The sequence below is a fragment of the Oryctolagus cuniculus genome, chromosome 4, assembly GCF_051225735.1.
Source record: "Oryctolagus cuniculus isolate XC-2025 breed Fujian yellow rabbit chromosome 4, ASM5122573v1, whole genome shotgun sequence".
Classification (NCBI taxonomy): domain Eukaryota; kingdom Metazoa; phylum Chordata; class Mammalia; order Lagomorpha; family Leporidae; genus Oryctolagus; species Oryctolagus cuniculus.
In genome coordinates, this window is record NC_142870.1 from 34,912,181 (window position 1) to 34,934,712 (window position 22,532).

General features: G+C 36.8%; 1 protein-coding gene across 23 annotated transcripts in view; it reads left to right on the forward strand.

The window, feature by feature from the left end:
• Positions 1-22,532, forward strand: part of ROBO2 (roundabout guidance receptor 2) — a 1,407,887-nt gene that overhangs the window by 1,322,288 nt on the left and 63,067 nt on the right. For all 23 annotated transcript variants that reach the window (XM_089330658.1, XM_089330657.1, XM_051859425.3 and 20 more), the window contains 3 exons: positions 3,680-3,911; positions 7,243-7,367; positions 9,578-9,749. In XM_089330658.1, coding sequence (XP_089186784.1) covers positions 3,680-3,911; positions 7,243-7,367; positions 9,578-9,749 — 529 coding nt within the window. The remainder of the gene's footprint in view (positions 1-3,679; positions 3,912-7,242; positions 7,368-9,577; positions 9,750-22,532) is intronic.

Sequence of the window (22,532 nt, forward strand, 5' to 3'; positions counted from 1 at the left end):
TAGTAACAAACATATGCTTTAACTTGAAAATGACCACCTGTCAAAATGAGCTTTAAAAGTTAGACCTATAAAACATATAGCTAATAAAAATCCAGCTATTTATTTTGAAGGTAGTATTCAGCATGTTCATTCTGCTTCCACCTGTAACAACACATTTCAACAGCACAAAGTCAAGTTGAACTATTTAGTTATTAAGTGGTCCATTACTATATATGGGCTGAAGGCAGTGTACATTGAAACAAGCAAGGCAATGTTGTGTAGTAAACATTAGCTTCATAAAGTCCCTAAAACACTTAATTAATGAAAACCAAACATGGATAAAACCAATTTACCCTGATTTACAGACTCCCTTCATCTGGAAACAGCTGCTTAATGTTCTTCTTAAAAACACAGCTTGCTTCTTTCAGTATTAACAAGCTATTATTGTGAATTATGTCTTTCTTTCAGTATATAAATTCACTTAAAGCAAATGCAGCAAAGTTTATAAAATGTGAGCTTGATGTTGTTTTAACATATGCTGCAAGGATTTTTTTGAACATGGACAGTTTTGATGAAAAACATCTCTCCTGGGCTCTCATGAATTTAACTTTTTGATTCTTGGAGGCGTTGTTGTATAATGTCGCAACAACTGCTGCAAAAATCATTTCAGTTGGTCCCAAAGTGGGAGCTTGGAGAAGGACTCCAAGACCATGAGCTTCCACATCAGATGTGGGCTCACTTTTTCTTTTTTTTTTTTTTTTAATTTTTGACAGGCAGAGTGGACAGTGAGAGAGAGAGACAGAGAGAAAGGTCTTCCTTTTTGCCGTTGGTTCACCCTGTAATGGCCACTATGGCCGGCGTGCTGCACGGTGCATTGCGCTGATCCAAAGGCAGGAGCCAGGTGCTTTTCCTGGTCTCCCATGTGGGTGCAGGGCCCAAGGACTTGGGCCATCCTCCACTGCACTCCCGGGCCATAGCAGAGAGCTGGCCTGGAAGAGGGGCAACTGGGACTAGAACCCGGTGTGCCGGCGCTGCAAGGCGGAGGATTAGTCTATTGAGCCACGGCACCAGCCCTCACTTTTTCCCTCACTTTTTCTTGATATAACTTCATTCAAGTGTACTGCTCATTAGAGAGCCGGGGAGGGTGAGAGAGCTGTCGTGTATGTGAAAGAGACTTCATAGTTGTTGAGGCTCATCTAGAAACTGGAATTAAATATATACAGAAACTCAGTTGTACCCACCAACTGCATGGGACATTTTCAACAGAGAAAAAAATATATTTTTTCATTCTACTATATTTTGATGAAGATTCTGCATAATAATATTATTGAGTCAATATTTTAATCTAATATTCATAGCTTGACCACCTGCAATTAAAAAAAAAGAAACATGCTGTAACTAAGAAAGAATGGTAGAAGCTAATGCGTGAAAGGATACCTTTTGTTTTTCCCATGCTATCAGTTGGTATAAAAGAAGCTTTTAAACAGATGAAATCAATAACTATTTCCTTCATCACTTTCTCTATTTGCCCCTCTCCCCTGCATTTCTGAAATAAAGGTATTCCATTTCTTTTCAATGAATCTTTACACATTATTTGGCAGGGAAATGTGTCAAATTTAAGGCCTCTTAGAATATGACTGTTAAACTATGATATGGGCTATTAACTGGGGAAGCTGCTGTAATAATTTATGTTTACAACAACCATTTCCAGAGATACAGCAAGACATCTGAAAGTATTTATTTTTGAATTGTTTAAAAAGAAAACTGGAAGTTGTCTTTTCCTTGAAAATGAAACAGCTGTAATCCTCTATAAAGATGTTTTAATAAATGTATAAAGACAAAAACATGTTCACTTTTTATCTTGTACTTTATATATTTGATTTTTGTACAGTTATCATAAGAGTGAACAAAAACTCTTTTTTGATGGCTCAGATATGAAAGACACATACTCACTATATCTTAAATAAATAAGAGATCCAGAATGTTGTAAAACTTTGTCAAGAGTAAGACTGTTGAAGGAGTCAGAAGTTTGTAAATTAATAGAAGTTTTCTACATGGTAGTGGGTATAAGCTTCCACATGCATTTAAAACAGATGCTGTAACTCCCCAAATTTAATCTCTTTCCTATGCTTCTTCTGCCACAGGGATGTGATAACTTCTGTCCCCACACTTTATCCCCTGTCTCAGTCTCATTCTTCTTGCAGATCTTAGCACTTGTGACTCCATCAGGGGAACCGAGTCTCCCCTCTGACTCAGCCAGCTCCCTCCACACTCTAGGAGCTTCCTAACCGCCAGTATATTGCATTCCTACCACTTGCTTACACTTATTTGTTATGCATATAACATGACTAGTGTTTGGATGATTATTAGGAAATACCCACTATCCACCTGTACTCCAAACTCTAAGAAGTCAGGAACTGTCTCCGCCTCCAGAGCTTGGCTGAATTCTTGGCATATGATAGTAATGAGTGCAGATATTAGTGAGTGAACAAGGGATGAAAATGGCATGGTAAATAGAGAACCACAAAAATGGGAGTTTTGAACGTAGGAAAAAGATAAACTGATCAGCAACAAACTTGAAAAGTTGGTAGCTATAGGACTTGACAGCCCTTGTGTAATGGAAAAAAATAAATGAACGTTATTATGAGGGGTCTTGGAAAAGTTAATGGAAAAGGTGTATTGTGAAAAATCTAGCATGGACTTCAAAAAACTTTGCACCCAAACAAACATGTGTTTAAAAAATTTTAAATAGGGTATGTGTTGTGGGACAAATAGGTTAAGCCACTGCTTGGGACACCTGTTACCCCTATCAGTGTGGTTGGGATCAAGTCCCATCCCCGCTTCCAATCTAGCTGCCTGCCAATGCACATTCTGCAAGGCAACAGATGATGCTCATGTACTGGAGTCCCTGCCCACCCATATGGGAGACCTGGGTGAAGTTCCAAGTTCCTAGCTTCAGGCTTGCCCAACCGCAGATCTTGTGAGCATTTGGGGAATGAAGCAGTGGATGGGAGCAAGTGCTCACTCTCTTCCACCTCCCTCCCTGTCTCCCTGTCCCTCTACTTGTTCCTTTCAAATAAAAACATTTACTTGATTAATTTATTTGATAGACACAAACAGCTCCCGTCTGCTGATTCCTTACCCCAATGCCTGCAGTGGTTGGGCTGGGCCAGGGCCAGGGCCAGGGCCAGGGCTGGACCTGAAGCTGGGAGCTGAGAACACATTCCAGGTCTCCCTTGTGGATGGCAGGAATCCAAATTACTTGAGCTGCCGCCGCTGCCTCCCAGGGTGTGCATTCGCAGGAAGGTGAAGTCAGGAGCTGGAACTGAGGCTCAAACCCAACTCCTCTGATGTGGAACACAGGTATCTTAACTGGCATCTGAAATGCTTACCTAATTTATTTTTTAATTTCATATCCCATTAAAGTTTTGAAGTAACTACATATGTTTCATAGATACTGTGAGGTATGAAAAGCAGGGAAGAGAGTTTTTTCCTGCCTTTGTTTTGGAAATTATCTCTGGGGCAAAGTGAACTCAGAACTGGCAGAGATTATTAGAAACACAGAGATAAACTAGAAATCTGTGGCATCACTTAGGGTAGTGGTGAGGACTGAAGCAGGAAGAATAGACAAGCAAGTAGAGCCACTGGGATATCTGAACGCTTCCCTTGAGATTCACTTGCCCTTGGCTGTGTTTTTCAGGTTGATCGCCAGCCCCAGTTTATTCAAGGCTACCGAGTGATGTACCGTCAGACCTCAGGCCTGCAGGCTGCATCTACATGGCAGCATCTAGATGCCAAGGTCCCGACTGAGAGGAGCGCCGTCTTGGTCAACCTGAGAAAGGGAGTGACTTACGAAATTAAAGTGCGGCCGTATTTTAACGAGTTCCAAGGAATGGATAGTGAGTCTAAATCAGCCCGCACAACCGAAGAAGGTCAGTATTCAGATTTCTCTCTCTTTTTTTTTAAATTTTAAGATTGATTTATTTACTTATTCAAAAGGCAAAGAGAGAGAGGGCTCTCCCATCTGCTGGTTCACTCCTCAAATGACTGCAACAGCCGGGGTTGAATGAGGTCAAATCCAGGAGACAGGAACTTCATCCTGGATGGCAGGACCTCAAGGACTTGGACTAGCATCCACTTCTTCTTGGTGCATTAGCAAGAAGCTAGATGGGAGGCAGATGTGCTAGGACTCAAACCAGCACTCCCACGTGGGAGGCAAGCGTCACAGGTGGCAGTTTAACCTCTGTTCCACAGTGTTTGAACCTGAACTGAACTACTTCCGTAAGGAAACACATTGCTGTTACAGTTGCAGTTTGTCACTATGCTTAGTTGAAGAGAAAGAGATCATGTAAAAGTGAATCCAGACATCTGAAAATTCCATAGAGTCTGACAATTAAAAAGATTGAGGTATTTGAATATTTCTAAGTAAACTAAGCCCCAAATCTTATGTTTTGCAGTGCATTTGAATTTGGTGATCCTGTAATCCCATTTTTTTTTTTTTAACGTAGATTTAGCTCATTTGGCTTCTTGAAAGAACAGTCTACTGGAAACTCGAATAACACAGGCTGATCATGGTGGCTGCTTTTTTATTTTGGATATAAGAAAGTGTGACATTTTCTTTATAAATGCTTTTCCTCTGTGGGTGCTACCAGTCTTACCATTATTTCTGATTTGGAAGGCCATTTGCAAGTTTGCAATAGCTTTCTTCTTAGTCATTTTGCCTCCATTTCGCCCTTCTTACCTACAGATACGTTCAAGTCAGTCTGTGATAGACATGAGATTAACATCTGTCTCGGCCATTCCATGTACTAGTGTCTCCTTCACTAAATGAGAGATGTATAATAAATGTTGCTATCAAAGTAAAAAAAATGAGATGCAAATAAAATAAATCCCCACCCATTCTTCTTTTGCACTAAATTTGAATTCAACACTGCTGTAAAAATAATTTCCTTTAAACATATTTCCTACAAAATTATATAACAACAGCCTTAAAAAACTATAAACAGGTTGTGCATGCTACCAGGGAAATGTCCATATTTAAACAATGAGCTTTTTTGAGTTATATGCTCCTGCAATTACCCTCAGCTTGGTTTACAGTGGAAAACATTGGCATGGGCAGAAATGTGTATCTTTAAATGCATCATCAGTCTACTTTTGAACTATGTAAATAAAAGAAAAATTACTAAAATGTAGTCATAGTGTCTTAGCCATCAATCAGTTGTACTTCACGTTGTGAAATGGGAGTCTAATGAGTCGGGAGAGTACCGTTAATATAGAAGTCTCCGTTTGAAGTTTACTTCCAGAAATCAATTTCTCTTCCACTAGATTCTTCCTCTGGATTAGACATTTGTCACCGTTCAGCATACATTCATCTCCAACTTCTGTGGTCTTGTGAAGATAACAAATAGAACTCAGCTGGGCTATGTGTAGGAACAATGAGTGGCAATGTGGGTTCTTCCACATCTGTAGAAAGAAGCTGAGCACTGAACTAATTGACCTGTCAGGGAGCGGGCCTGGTGTTCTCACCATGCCAGCCGTAAAGTGGATGAGAAACCAGTTTCAAAAGTGTTCTTTCTCAGTGCAGCCTACTTAATAAGGCTCATAGACAAGTCATTAGTTTTTTGTCATTGTGCCATATTTTGGAGCAATATTGTTACATAGAGAGATAATAAAAAGCAGCATTGTGGTAATATGTGACTGCTCTGATTCTGTAACTCAGTGCAGATACGGTGATACCTCAGTGAAATACATTATGACAAATTTACCAAACAAGGGAGACCTCCCTCATTGGCAAGCTTTTAAAATGACTTTTAGGGTATTTAGAAAACTTTCCAAGGACTTAATGGTGTAGAATTAAGAAAGCGTTGATTTTATTGGGAAAAAAAATCCTTTAATAGCATAATATTCTTAGGGTTTTTTTTTTTAAGTGTCAAGGAGGATTTTTTGTACTACCTTGATTGGACTCCTCCTACTTTGAACCCAAATTCAGAGACTGAGGATGGCTAAGTTTTTCTGCAGAATGAGTATTCTGAGCTCTCGGATGCACTGCGTGGGAGACGTTGCAACCTGCACTCAGGAATTGCCATCCATCCCTTCTGAGCGTGGTTGTAATTATTTATAGGAGAAACTGTAAAGGAAGAGAATTATTGTAGGAAATCAAAATCTGCCCATTTCACATTTGACCCTACATGAACTCTTTTCATTTTTATCATCAGGTTTCCTTGGCCATCCACATAAAATAAGTTTTAAATCTTAAATTGGGGATCAATTTATAACAGATTACTTTTCCTAACATGCCAAGAAAATTATCTTTTTCCATGTTACTATTTTTATTTTGTGAACACAAACTAAAACAATAGCATTATTTTCAGAAATAATGCTTGACAAAATTTTGGAATATATCCTTTCGGAATATTTTTGGTTGGGAGAAGTGGTTGTTTTTCTTTCAGAAAGATGACCTGCTAGAGTCAGAATAATTGATGTTCTAGACTTGGACATGCCCAAGTGTATGTTTGACTTCAATTAGTTTCTTACAGTAGCTGTGTGTTTTCACATCTGTAATACTAAGATAAGAGTTGTGTTTACCTCCCAGATTATTGTGGGTATCAAACCTGACACTTAGTGCTGGGCATATAGAAAACACCCCTAAGAATGTTAGCTGTTGGGGTGGGCGTTTGGCCTAGGCGTGAAGGCATGTGCCTCCTAAACTGGAGTGCTAGGGTTTGATACCAGAGTCTGGCTCCTGACTCCAGCTTCCTGCTGATGCAGGTCCTGGGAGGCAGCAGTGTTGGCTCAAGTGCTTGGATTCCTGCCTTGCACATGAGAGTCCCAGGTTGGTTCCCTGTTCCTGGCATCAGCTCCCTGGCTGTTGAGGGCATTTGCGCAGTGAAACCAGCAGATGGGGGAGCTCGCACTCGATCTCTCTCTCTCTCTTTTCTCTTCCTCCTCCTCCTCCTTCTCTTCCTCCTCCTCCTCCCCATCTCCCTCCCTGTGTATGTGTATATGTGTCTATCTTTCTGCTTCTCAAATAATTTTTTAAAGAGAATGTTAGCTTTTGAGGTTATTATGTAGCTCATCTTACCCTAGTGGTTACACTGGCTTTAAATCTATCCATTGAATTTAAAGGTTATATTTCAAAGAATTGCTATGGCAGATCACTATACACAGATTCAGATCCTTTGTCTTCTTGTTCACATTCTGTAAGCAATATCAGTGCACACCAAGACATACAGTTTGCATTTATTCTGATTACTTCCTCTGCAGCCCCCAGTGCCCCTCCACAGTCTGTCACTGTACTGACCGTCGGAAGCCAGAACAGCACAAGCATTAGTGTTTCCTGGGATCCTCCTCCTCCAGATCACCAGAATGGAATCATCCAAGAATATAAGGTAAAGCCTGGGTGAAGAAGGAAGACTCGCAGTTTAATGGTACCTGCAAATCTCTGTGTCCCATGAATAGGACCTATTGTTAAATGTTCTCTTAGAAAGTCTAAGTGGAAAATGATTGTTTATATCTTTCCGTGTCAGATTTAGAAACAAATACGAAGGGGCTGAGAACCTGCCCTGAAGGTCACAGATGACACAATCTTAGTTGGACAAATTAGCTGAGTGGTTTTATGAAAAGTATACTTTGAGAACCTTAAGAATTTAGAGAGATGGGGTAGAGGGTAGGTAATGGAGTTCTCATTCCAGAAATCGCCTTTATCATTGGTACTAGAATTCTGCGTAAGAAGCTTCAGGGCAGTTGTCTAAAACGATATCCCCAGGAACGAAGAATCTTCAAGGGTGCAGAGGGAGGGGTTGGGCGGGACGGGATAGGAGATGGACTGCACCAGCTGCTACCCTAAATGCTGCTTTTTATCTACTCATTGAAGTTTTATACAATGTCGAACTTGAACAAAAGGCAGACATTGACACAGCAAACTTTGAAAAACTGACCTGTAAAAAACAGTTGTCTTACTTTTCAACTGGTGAGTGTGTTACAATTTAGAAGCAGCATCTATGTATTGTCTCATCCCCTTGATTGAGAAAAAAATATATGTCTAACTTTCTGAAGTAAGGTTGTAGTCAATTGTTCTGTGACTAGAACACAGACAAGTTTCAAACTCATTAAGCCTTGGAAGATTTCCTATGAGTTTTCTGTTAATACATATTCTTAGAGTTCCCAAAAATAACATACTAGGTAAATCTGATATGATAAATAACTAGACATTTCTATCTCACTGCCCAATTACATATTTGGTATGTGAAATTAAGCTGAATAATTCCACCAAAACTTTACAAATTGAATTTATTTATAAGAAAGAATTGCTAAATAGAATTTATTAAAGGTCAATATGCTGAGGCAAATTGGCAGACTAAATGCATAAGCACTTATTTAAAATGATTCCCATTACATTATAAAGAACCATCTGTAAGGAATAAAAAATAAATGTTTTTACAATAGCATAATTCAATAATTCCTAAAATTTTACAAGTGTTGGAACATTGTTTTAACAGTCAAGAATCCACTGTGGTGTGTGAATGTAAGTTTGATTATGTGCATGTGTGTGTGTGTGTGTGTGTGTTTTAATGAGGTTAGAAATTTACTTTAAACCATCTGGGACTAGTTATCTTAAATTTCCATTTTGTTAAATTTTGATATATTTTTATAAGATGAATTTTTTTTGTATGTTGCAAAGTTTCTTACTCATATGACCTGTTGTATTTTGGTAACAAAGTGTAAGTTTAGGGGAGAGATAATATTATTATGTTAAGAATACATGTCAAATGGAAATAAAAGAAGCATACAATTCACAAGAATTATTTTACTGAAAAAGTTTAAGCAGTGTACCTGCTTCAGAAACAAACCACATATATTCCTATATATCTCTACATAGTCTTAGAACACTTTTTACAATAACACATTTTCATATCCCAGAAGATGATATGCCCTAAAATTTGTTTCCTACTTGAAGTGAAAGCCTAGAATTCCTTACAGCAGTGATGAAAGACTTTCCCCCACTTTGCTTTCTTGCACATATGTAAAATTTATTAACGTCAAGATAAATATTGGCTTTAATTTCATTGTAGTCAATACCTATATCTTACATGAGTTAATCTTGTTAGATACTGTATAAGTTAATATTTTCTTAAATATAAATTTCTTAGATTTTACTGTATACCTTTGGTATAATAAATGATAATATTTTAATAGATTTGATGCATGATACATGTTGATAAACAGAGGAAGTTAGGTGTTTCAATCTATACCAAAATTCCATTTGCAACCAAGGGATGCTTTCAAGAGGTGTTAAAGGGATCATTTTGCCTTCTAAGTTACTCAGTATGAGCAGTATGAGCAGTCAGTGCTGATAATAAGATATAAATGAACATAGCAAATTTTATCTTCTCTAATTGTTCTTTTAATACATTCATACTCACACATACATGCATATGTATGTAAACTAACAACAGAGGTTGAGGTTTAGAAAACATCACAAACACTTGTATAAACCTAGAAAATAAACTGGACAGTATTGAAATATTTGATCAATTATAATAGTCTATGTAAAATGATAATTTTATATCAGTTTGTTATTAACTTTCCATTTCTGTAGATTTGGTGTCTGGGAAATGAAACACGATTCCATATCAACAAAACTGTGGACGCAGCCATTCGTTCTGTAATAATTGGTGGATTATTCCCAGGTATTCAATACAGAGTAGAGGTTGCAGCCAGTACCAGTGCAGGAGTTGGTGTAAAAAGCGAGCCACAGCCAATCATAATTGGTGAGTATTTACCTATTGTTTTTATTTTAGAATAATCAACTAAAAACAAAGTCCATTATGTTTATGAATCTATAGTCTAACAGTGTATACACACTTATGGGTATGGGTGATAGGGTTTACACATATCATAGGCAAATGGATTATCTGACTAGAATTTCTTATAAAAATGCTTGGTACAATAGCTTATGATCCTAAGATCCCACAATCTTCTGCATATAACCAAGAGTTCAAATTCTGAAAGGATATTTTTAATCAGCAGATGCATTAGCCATTTTGGTGTCATTGAAATGTAAAAAATGAAACAGTTATTAAAGAGAATATGTTGTGTTTTGAATCTATATGGTTGCTCTTAGCCAGAAACATGTAAAAAGTTAGCCAGAAACAAGCCTAAAGAAACCTTGTAATCCAAGTGTAGTATCCCAAAGAAGAGATTCATATTAACTCTGTCATCATCATAAAATTGCTTTCCATCACAATGGATTATATTGGCTTGTTCTTGAAATGTGTATCAATTAAATCATATAGAATATGATATTTTGTAGTTTCTTTTACTACATATAAAATTTTGAGATTTGTGCATCACTCATATTTGTTTTATGGGTGGGCAGTAGTCACTTGTGTAATTACTCCATAGTTCCTCTGCTTTTCTCTTCGGAAAATGGTCATTCCTGTGTGTCTTTTTGAGGCTACCTGTTTTATTTCTTTTGAACAAATACCTACTATTGGAATTTCTAAGCAGTAACATTGAATGGTTTGACTTTATAAGAAATTGCTGAACAATTTTCAAACTGTTGTATCACTTCCTATTCCCACTGGCGATGAAAAGGATCTCTGAGGTCTCCATGTTGTCACCAGCATTTCATGTTGCCAGTCTTTACAGTTTTAGCCTTTCTGGTGGAAGCGAGGCAGCATCTCACTGTGATTTACACTAGGACTTTCTTTCATGGCAAATGGTGTTGAGCAACTCCACATGTGCTTCTCGGACATTCACATATTTTCTTCTGTGAATTAACCATGTCTCTGTTTTAAAAATTAGGCTGTCTCTTGTTACTGTGTAGTAGCAGGTATGTATACACTCTGAATAGAAGTTCTTTGTCATATATGTGTTACAAATATTTTTAACCTAATCTTTTTCTTCCCTAATCATTTTATATTTAATAGGTCCATCTGATGAATAAAGCTTTTTAAATTTTAATGAAATTCAATGTATCACTTTTTTTTCATGTTTGGTTCTTTTTAGGAAATGTTGGCCTGCTTCTAGGAAGATAGTTTCTTATATGTTCTTCTGGAAGCTCTGAAATTTTAGCTTTTATGGTCATGTCTATGATTTATATTATATTAAAGCAATTACATATAGTCCAAGGATAAGAATTCTTTATTTCCATATGTACATCACATTGTATAGGCACTATTTGTTAAAAAGGGTTAGTTAACATTATATATGTGAATCCAATCCTGATTTCCCATGTTGCTCCATTTGTTTATATAGTCCACTCATATGCCAAATCGCTCATATGAGTGTTGCATCTTGAAATCATTCAATGTGAATACTCAATCATTTTCTTCTGAAAATTGTTGCAGTTGTTATAAGCCTGCTGATTTTCTATATACTTTCCAAATCAGCTTGTCAGTTTCTACAAAAGACTGTTGGAATTGTGATTGACAATGCAATGAATCTCTGCATCAAGTTGGGTAGTGTAAACACTGACGTAGTGACTCTGTCTTTCCAGGAACATGATATACCTCTGCATCATGTCAATCTTCTTTACTTTGATGCAACAAGAGCTTCCAGCTTTCAGTGTATGATCTTATATGCTTTGATAAAATATTTCCTGAGCAGTTGGTGTTTTTTACATTAATGTGAATCAATTTTAAAAAATACTTTGTACAAATTTTTATATTCTGTATAAATTTTATATTACCTTGCAGTTTATGACTTTACTAACTCTACTTATTCATTTTAATAGTTGTGAAATCGCTTTTCAACCTTATGACTAAGATCAAGAGTAGTATCTATTCTTATCAGTTTACTAGTTATGAAATGCTTTTTCTGGATGGTTCCAGATATTCATGTTTTTCTCTCTCCTCCTATAAACAAGGTGAATTCTATTGAATAGATTTCAGACCTAAATCAACCTTGCATTCCTGGGATCAGTTACACCAGATTATGATATATATTATCTCCTTCACAGATGTTGCTGGACCTGAATTACTGACACTTGGTGAAGAATTTTACATCTCTGTTCATGAGGGTTATTGATCCATAGTTTTCTTTTCATTCCTTGTTTGGTTCTGGAATCAGTGTGTAGAGCTTCATAAAGAAGGTTGGGAAGTATTCTTCCCACCTCTATAGTTTGAGTTTTTGTAGGACTGGTATTATCCTTTCCTTAAAGATTTTCCAGAACTCAGTAACGATATCTCTGCCTAGATTTTTCTGTTTTTCTTGTATGAATTTAGACCTATTCAGAACTTTTATTTCTTCTTGATTATTTAACAAATGGATTATTACTTTTGACCACCATTGGATTTGTCTAATCCTTCTAAGTTTTTTAGTGTATGTGGTTGTTTCTTTTTTTTATTTAATAAATATAAATTTCCAAAGTACAGTTTATGGATTACATTGGCTCCCCCCCCCCCATAATTTCCCTCCCACTCGCACCCCTCCCATCTTCCGCTCGCTCTCCCATTCCATTCACATCAAGATTCATTTTCAATTATCTTTATATACAGAAGATTGATTCAGTATATATTAAGTAAGATTTCATCAGTTTTCACCCACACAGAAACACCAAGTGTAAAATACTGTTTCAGTACTAGTTATAGCATTACTTCACATTGGACAACACATTAAGGACAGATCCCACATGAGAAATAAGTACACAGTGACTCCTGTTGTTGACTTAACAATTTGACACTCTTGTTTATGGCGTCAGTAATCTCCCTATGCACCAGTCATGAGTTGCCAAGGCTATGGAAGCCTTTTGAGTTCACCGACTTCGATCTTATTCCGACAGGGTCATAGTCAAAGTGGAAGTTCTGTCCTCCCTTCAGAGAAAGGTACCTCCTTCTTTGATGGCCCCATTCTTTCCACTGGGATCTCACTCGCAGAGATCTTTCATTTAGGTCTGTTTTTTTTTTTTTTTTTTTTTTTTTTTTTTTTCCCAGAGTGTCTGGGCTTTCCATGCCTAAAATACTCTCATGGGCTCTTCAGCCATATCCAAATGCCTTAAGGGCTGATTCTGAGGCCAGAGTGCTATTTAGGACATCTGCCATTCTATGAGTCTGCTGTGTATCCGGCTTCCCATGTTGGATCGTTCTCTCCCTTTTTGATTCTATCAGTTAGTGTTAGCAGACACTAGTCTTGTTTGTGTGATCCCTTTGACTCTTAGACCTATCAGTGTGATCAATTGTGAACTGAAGTTGATCACTTGGACTAGTGAGATGGCATTGGTACATGCCACCTTGATGGGATTGTATTGGAATCCCCTGGCACATTTCTAACTCCACCATTTGGGGCAAGTCCAAATGGGCATGTCCCAAATTGGTGTATGTGGTTGTTTCTGATGATCCCTTTAATTACTGTAATGTCTGAGGATACAGGGGGTAATGGAATATCCCTTCTTTTATTCCTACATGCTGAGGATTTATGTGTTCCCCCAACTTATTTCCCTGTTCCCACTTTTATACCTTTGTCCTTGTTACAAAAATTATTTCTTTATGTGAGAGGCGGACACAGGGGGAAAGAGAGAGGCGGATAGAACAGAGAGAGCTCCAAATGCCCGGAATGAAAGGGACGTTGCCAAGGCCAAAGGCAGAAACCAGGAAGTCAGTGCATGTCTCACCCAGGAGAGGCAGGAGTCCACACCTGCAGGCTCCCAGGGTCTGTGGTAACAGAAAGCTGGCGTGAGGAGCTGGAGCCAGGTATCAAGCCTAGTCACGCTATTGTGGGACACAGGCATTTCAACTGGTGTCTTAACTCCTAGACCATGGACCTACCACTCTCTAGCCTATTTTGGTCAATCTTGATGAAGATATACCAGTTGTAATAATCTTTTCAACATATAGACATTTGGCTTTGTTATTTTTCTAACTTCTTTTATTTCTTTTTTTAAAAGATTATTTGAGAGGCAGAGTTACAGAGAGAGGGAGAGGCATTCCATCCACTTGTTCACTCCCCAAATGGTCACAATGGCTGAATTGGGGCCAATCAGAAGACAGGAGTCCAGAGTTTCATCTGGGTCTCCCACGTGGGTGCAGGAGCCCAGTGACTTGGGCCATCTTCCAGTGCTTTCCCAGGCAATTAGCAAGAAGCTGGATCATAAGGAAGCAGCTGGGACTCTAATGGACACCCATATGGAATGCCAGCCAGCAGGCACAGACTTAACCTACTATGCCACAGCACCGGCCCCTAGTATTTACTTTTGATTCATAAGAACAAAGCTTACATCCTTTCAGAACTTTCTTCTTCTCTGATATGAACAGTTTAAAGTTTTTATGCTAAAGAAGTTAAGCATTTCTTCCACTGAATCTTACATTTTGGTGTGTTGTATTTCCATTTACCATGGAATAGAAAATACATACTTTCCTTAAGGATATCATTCCCCCCCACCCCTCACAGGAGATTTTAGAAGTATATTTTGTAATTTGCAAATTCTTGGGGATTTTTCCTAATATCTTTTTTGTAACCAATTTCTCATTTAATTTTACTTTAGTCAGAGAATATACTTTGTATGAACTTAGTGTCTTCCGGATGAAGTTTTATTTTATGATCCCAATTTAGACTGTAAAAGTTTCTTATGCACAATCGAAAGGTGGGTGCATTTTCCTCTTTGTGGTGGTCCATAGTGATTTTCTGTCTGTTGGTTCTTTCAATTACTGGAAAAAGAAATTCTGGACATTTATGATAAAATGTATTTGTGTATTTGTCCTTTTAATCTGTAAGTTTTTGCTTCATGTATTTTGCTATTCAGTTCTAAGTGAATACATTTTGAGATTCTTTTATCTTCTTAATTTATCCTTTATTATTATGAAATGTCCTGGTAGAATTTCTTGTCCTGAAATTTACTTTGCTGATATTAGTATAACCACGTCATAATAAGTGTTTACATGTTTTGTCTTTTTTGTATCTTTTTATTTCAACACCTGTAACTCTCTGTTGAATGCCTACTTTTGTAATTTAAGTTGCATAGTATCAGGTCTTGTTTTTTAATCCAATTTGGGAAGAACTCCTTTTAATTGCAGTGTTTAGAATGCTGTCATTGAAGTAATTATTCGTATGTTTGAGCTTAAAATTACCATCTTGCTATTTGTTTTCTATGACTTTATTCACTTTTTTCTGATTCCTGGCTCTCTTTAAATTAACTGACAAACTTCCAGTATTATATATTTTTCAGATTTTTAGATTTACCTCTTCTTTGTAGTGATAACACCAGAATTTGCTTATAATATAAGGATTTTAAAGCAATATAATTCCATTTCCTTCTTCTCATTCTTTGTTGTTGTTGTTTTACTTCTCTGTAAGAGAGATTTTAAATGTTCATTGAAAATGCACACAATTTCCTAATTCCATTTTTCAGTGGACTTTTTGAAGCCCTTATATGTAGTAAACACCAGTCAGAAATTATAGCATCATTATTGTTATTTCTCTAATGAATTATCTGTCCATAAAATTAGAAATAGGAACAAATATTTTGTGTTTCTAATATTCTCCATAAATTCAGTTCTTGCAGCCTTCTCAGTGCTTCTATGTCTTCAAACAGGCTGCTTGGCAGTGTTTGCATTTCCATTTAATGCATCCCATTTTCCAAATTGTCTCCTGTGAAAATAGGAATATCCCCTTGTTTGTTTCCTCTTCTCTGTATAGCAATCTTCACTTTTCCCTTTTCTCTCACATGCTTTGCCCAGTGTTCTACTTGTTTGTGATGGGAGCACTTGTCTCATTCCTGTCATTCCATCATGGCAACAGGTGGAAAATCCAGAGAACTATTCATTTCATATGTTACACCATTAATTCTACAGTATTCATTTTCTTTCCTTTATATTTTCATTTCTTTCTTGTATTTTTCTCTATGTTCATTCATTATAGCAATATTACCTTTAAGCCCATAAACAATACTGTACTTACTGCTTTAAACTCCTTTTCTAGTAATGTCAATGTCTGTGTTTCCTCCTGGTCTATTTCTGTTGACTATTTTTCCTGTTGATCGTGGGGCATATTTTTATGGCTTATCTGTTGTTCATTTATGTTTACATGCCCAGTAAGGTATTTATCTATTTACCTACTTAGTGTATAATGGGCATTGCAGATGAGAGACTGTATTTTGATATTGTGAAGAGTGTTGTTTGTTCTAACAGGCAGTGGCATTACCAGCTGATCACTTTGAACTTATGTCATCTTGGTTTTTCTATTTTGTTTGTATGCAACTGCTTATGGTTTACCCTTATTCTGAGGGCAAAATCATGACTCTAAGTTTGTGGATTGAGAACTCTAATGGGAAAGAAAATAGTCTCAGAAATGAAGATTTTGTTTGGTAGATCTCTGTTCATTCCAGAGGCAGGCCCCTTTTAGTTCATTAAGCTTTTATTTGCTTGGAAATGCATTCAAGTTTGAAAAAAATATTTTTAAATATTCTTCCCAGAGTTTGCACATTTTTAAAACATTTGTCTAGAGTTCTATACAGGTTATTCTCATTATTTTCTAAAATGGTGCATGCAGAGTATAGTTTCTGGATAATAATTTCTATTACAAACTATTTATTATGTATGGGCAGATCTAGCATTTAGTCATGATGAGAATGATTTTTAGATAGTCTAGTTTTTCTTGGTTTTATACGTTAAAAGTATTGAGGAGAAAAAGTTACAGTATTACCTTTTCTTTAAATTGCCTTCCATTTCTTAATTAGCCATTCAGACTGAATTAATTCCTTAACCTGAGGGAAACCTACAATCTTGCCCTTCTGAGATTTTCTAAAATAAATTGGAATAAGAAAGAAATACAGGTATACCCAAAAGGATTTAACTAATGTCTATATGTATGTATGAAATATATATGTATATTTGACACATGCATTTCTTATATACTATTTAGAAATAAGTAATTCATTTTTCACTTTCAAACTATATATGAAAAGTGTTTGAAAGGTATTTTTTGCTATATGTGTGTCCTAGATAAGTAAACAAAAATTTCCCTTTTTTCTGTCTGGTATATATGTATGAAATGGATTGATTGATGTAATTATTCTATCTCACAGTAAGATTGCCAAATAACTATTTTCCATTCCCATTTTAGTTTTCTATTATCTTTAGTAAAATATATATTTCTCAAGCCAGAGAATCTTTTTCCCCTTTTCCTAGTGACTATTTGTTTAACAATGTTTTGGAGATTGTACTTGGAGTCCATTAAGACATTACAAGCACTCTATATAACCAAACTCATGTCCTAACTGTCACAACTAAATACAAAACAATTGTAAGGTAATTTAAAATAATGAAGTTAACTTAGATTGTTTTAAATCAAATAGAAAATTTTTCTTAACTCTTTTTTTAATAAAAAGATATATTTATTTGAAAGGCAGAGTTACAGTGAGGCAGAGAGAGAAGTATTCTCCCCCAAATGGCCTCAATGGCCAGAGCTGTGCCCATCTGGAGCCAGGAGCCAGGAACTTCTGAGTCACCCATGTGGGTGCAGGGACCCAAGAACTTGGGCCAGTTTCTACTGCTTTCCCAGGCCATAGCATAAAGCTGGATTGGGAGCAGCCGGGACTCAAACTGGCACCCATATGGGATGCCGGCACTTCAGGTGGTGACCTTACCCACTGTGCCACAGTGCCGGCCCCTCTTCTTTCATTTGAAAGACCGAGTCTTCAAATGGATGATCAGTAGGTTTTAATTTATTGTTTAATGTGCCATAGACATGCTTTTCATTTTTTTTCTCTGAAATAAAGCACAGTTTAGTAAATGACATTCAATATCTCCTATTAAAGTCATTAGCATGTGCTGTGTTCAAGATGTAATCTTAGAAAAGAAACTGTGGCACTTAAAATGAGCACATAGGTACAAGGGCACCGAAGCACAATTCAACCCAGAAAATCTTATTTGCCCTCTAGAGATTTATTTCTTCTTAATGTCTACTGTTGTATTGAGAAGGCTTCTAATTGTTTCTTTAATTACCCCTGCATATCTACCTTCAAATCTTGTCTGATAACCTTATCTACACAAATGTTATTCTTCAGTTGAAAGGTGAGTTAGTGATAACTAATCTTTTCTGTTTCACTTATGCTTTCTCTATTGTCTCTTCCATACTGGCCACAGCTCTTGAAGTGACTCAAGCTCTACCTCATTTCCCCTTTGCTTTAATCACATCATGCATTGGCATCTGATGTGATTTATGGTTGATAATTTTAGATGTGTCCTGTACCAAACCATGTACTGTATCATCTATCCCTGTCAGTTTAGTATTCATTCTAGAAAGTTCCATGAAAGGGCTATTCATTGAAATATTGTAAAAATATAACACATAGGCTTAATAGGCTTCAAGTGAGTGATCTTTTATTTGCAGTTTCCTATGATAAGGTTACATTTACACCAAAATATCAACAATTGTAGACACAAAAATACAACCAAATACATTCACGTATACAAGCTTCAAACAATCATCTAGTATAATAAATATACATTGACTTAAAATTTTCAGTATATATTTGATAATATAGCTAGTGTTTCTCTAATCATTTGGTCTTTTCACGCTTACATTACATAGTTGGTAATAATATGTGGAACAGCTGCAAACTTTCACAGTAATAGGTACAATCGAATCTGATGTGTCTAATTAATTTTTAGTCCAACAAATTAGTTTTGTTCTTCATTACTCTCCAATGGGAGGGACACATTATATTTCATTATATTTTTTGTCTGCAAGAACAATGGAGCGTTACAGGTCACACACATCCATGTCTATGCTCTAATTAGTCCAGTTGACAACATTGTTTCAAAAATACTAACAGCATAAAAAGTAGTAATGTACCCTGAATAACATTAATATTGTACCATACTAAAATGTGATCTTTTATTTTATAAACCCTTTAAAAAATGAGAAAAATAAATTTCTATTTGTTCTGTAAGCTGTTTGTTTTCTCTTTTCAGTAACTGCTAATGCTTGAGAAGTTCATCAGCTAGGTCTGTTAGCATTATAAAGTCATTTTAAATACTGTTTTATTCTTATGCATGTATAATTATCAATGGTACACGTATTGAGACAGTGAGTGAGGTCACTGCACAAGAGAAGCTGATTTTTAAATCTGGAATTTAACACAGGAGTGGAAAACGAATATGGTTGAGGAAACACTAGCTTCCTTAACAAACAAGCCTGCATTTTGATTGGCTTAACAAAACAAGTTTCTTTCTTATTCAGCGATTAGTCTTACATGGGTCAGCAGAATGGGGAATGGAGTTTCACCCATGCAGTCATTCAGGGAATTAGTTCTTTCCAAACAACATCTCTACCACATCTTAGCCTCTCAGTATCCTCCTACATGTCCAGGTTTCTACTAAATGCATGAAGAAAGAATGTCCAGTACTGTCAACTCAGTGTTATGGGTCAGTCCTTGAGAGAGTGTGCATGACATGTGCCCATGTCCCATTGGCTAATACTTAGGCACTTTGTTGTATTCAGCTGCAAGGAATAATGAGAAGGTAGGCTCATTTTCTGTCCTCAAGGAAAGGAGAAGCAGGGTTTTAAACAAGTCACATGTGGATTGAAAAAACTTAAAAATATGTTCCTGTAGTTGAATGAAGAGCTCTTCAGGTAGCCATTAGCCTTACATGGATCATAATTTTCATCCAAAAAGTATTGTATTCCCAACCTCTTTCTCATCATCACTTCAATTACCTTCCCAAAATATGTATACAGTACTGTTGCTAAATGACTGAAGCAGGGTCTCAAAAGGATGAAGTGCCCTGTATATGCTTACTGCTTATTTGATTAGTAAGTGACAGAAATGGTACTCAAATCCAGGATGTCAGACTATACTCATTCTAATATATTACTGAACCATGATTCTAAAACAATGAAAATCTTATGTCTTTCTTGATATGAAATACTGAATGTATCATTGATATTTTCCGTGCCTTTTAAAACCTTATATAAAAATGGACTAAGATTTTCATCATTGCCTCTGAGAGGTCCAAGTTTTCAAAAACATGACCACTTCTAGAATAATCCTAGTTTAAATATAATTTTTTTTAGTTATGGAGAACATAAAATTAATTTTACAGTTATCTGTTATATTCAGATTTCAAAGGAATTTCAAATTAGTTTCTTTTTTATAGGTTTTTATTTAATGAATACAAATTATGTATGTAAAGCTTTTAGGGATATAGTGTTTCTTCCCCCTATTCTTGCCCTCCCACCCCCACTCCTATCCCACCTCCTATTCCCTCTCCCATTCATTTTCTATTAAGATTCCGTTTTAATTGGTTTTATATACAAAATACCAACTCTAAACTAAGTAGAGATTTCAACTATTTGCACCCACACAGACACACAATGTTGATGATTTAATAGCTGACACACTTATTTACACTGTCTGTGATCACCCAAGGCTCTTGACATGAGCTGCCAAGGCTATGGAAGCCTTTTGGGTCCACAAACTCTGTCTGTTTTTAGATAGGGCTATATGCAAAGTGGAAATTCCTTCCTTCAGAGAAACTACATCCTTTGACGGCCCCTTTCCACTGGGGTCTCACTCACATAGATCTTTCATCCAGAACCATTTTTGCCACTATGTCTTGGCCTTCCATGCCTAAAATGCTCTTATGGTATTTTCAGTCAGAACCAAATGCCTTAGGTGCTGATTCTGAGGTCAGAGTGCTGTTTAAGGTATTTGTCATTCTATGAGTCTGCTGTGTGGACTGCTTCCCATGTTGAAATTTTGTCTCTCCTTTGTAATTCTATCTATTGTTATTACCAGGCACTTGATCTTATTTATTTATTTTTTTTTACTTTTTTTTTTTTGACAGGCAGAGTTAGACAGTGAGAGAGAGAGAGACAGAGAGAAAGGTCTTCCTTTTTCCACTGGTTCACCCCTCAAATGGCCGCTATGGCTGGTGTGTTACGGCCGGTGTGTTGCAGCCTGTGCGCTGTGCCGATCCCAAGCCAGGAGCCAGGTGCTTCCTCCTGGTCTCCCATGCGGGTGCAGGGCCCAAAGACCTGGGCCACCTTCCACTGCATTCCTGGGCCACAGCAGAGAGCTGGACTGGGAGAGGAGCAACTGGGACAGAATTGAGAACCCCAACTGGGACTAGAACCCGGGGTGCCGGCACCACAGGCGGAGGATTAGCCTAGTGAGCCGCAGCGCTGACCGGCACTTCGTCTTATTTATGTGATCCCTTTGACTTATGGTCCTATCTATGTGATCAATTCCATAGTTAATATGATCACTTTATCACATAAGATGAGATTAATACCACCCAGCTAAATGGGATTTGTAGACCCATGGCAAGTTTTTAGCTTCATCCTCAGGGTTAAGTCTGTGGGAATGTGTGCTGATCTGTACAGCTCCTCCCTCTCTCATTCTCATTCTTATTTTTAACTGGCATATATTTTCATTTAATACATCTATGATTAATTATATGTTAAGTAAAGAGTTCAGCCAATGGTATTAAGTGGAGAAAAAAAGAATAAAAAATAAATAAAATAAAATAATAAACTGTTACTAGGCAGTCAAGACAAGGGCTGTTCATTAATTGCTTCTCATAGTGTCAGTTTCACTTTACAGGTTTCCTTTAGGTGCTCTGTTAGTTGTCACAGATCAGGGAGAACATATGGTATTTGTCCCTTTGGAACTGGCTTATTTCACTAAGTATGATATTTTCCAGATTCATCCATTTAGCTGTAAGTGACCGGATTTCATTTTTTTTTAACCACTGTGTAGTATTACATAGAGTACATATCCCATAGTTTCTTTATCCAGTTTTTCGTTGATGGGCCTGTAGGTTGATTCTTGGTTATTGTGAATTGAGCTGAAATAAACATGGAGGTGCAGATAACTCTTTTATTTGCTGATTTCATTTCCTTTGGGTAAATTCCGAGGAGTGGGATGGCTGGGTTGTATGGTAGGACTATATTCAGATTTCTGAGGTATTTCCAAACTGTCTTCCATAGTGTCTTTACCAGTTTGCATTCGCACCAACAGTGGATTAGAGTACCTTTTTCTCCACATCTTCCCCAGCATTTGTTGTTTGTTGATTTCTTTATGAAAGCCATTCTAACTGGTGTGAGATAACACTTCATTGTGGTTTTGATTTGCATATCCCTGATGGCTGGTGATCCTAAGCATTTTTGTCATGTGTCTGTAGGACATTTGGATTTCCTTTTTTGAGAAATGTCTATTAAGTTCTTTTTTTTCTTTTTTATGTATTTTTTTAACTTTTATGTAATGAATATAAATTTCCAAAGTACAGCTTAGGGATTACAATGGCTTCCCCCCCATAACATCCCTCCCACCCGCAACCCTCCCCTTTCCCACTCCCTCTCCCCTTCCATTCACATCAAGATTCATTTTCGATTCTCTATATTCTTTGCCCACTTCTTGACTGGGTTGTTTGCTTTGCTATTATTGAGTTTTTTGATTGCTTTATATATTCTAGTTATTAATCCTTTATCAGTTGCATGGTTTGCAAATAATTTCTCCCATTCTGTTGGTTGCCTCTTTACTTTCCTGACTGTTTCTTTTGCTGTACAGAAGTTTCTCAATTTGATGTAATCCCACTTGTTGATCTTGGTTT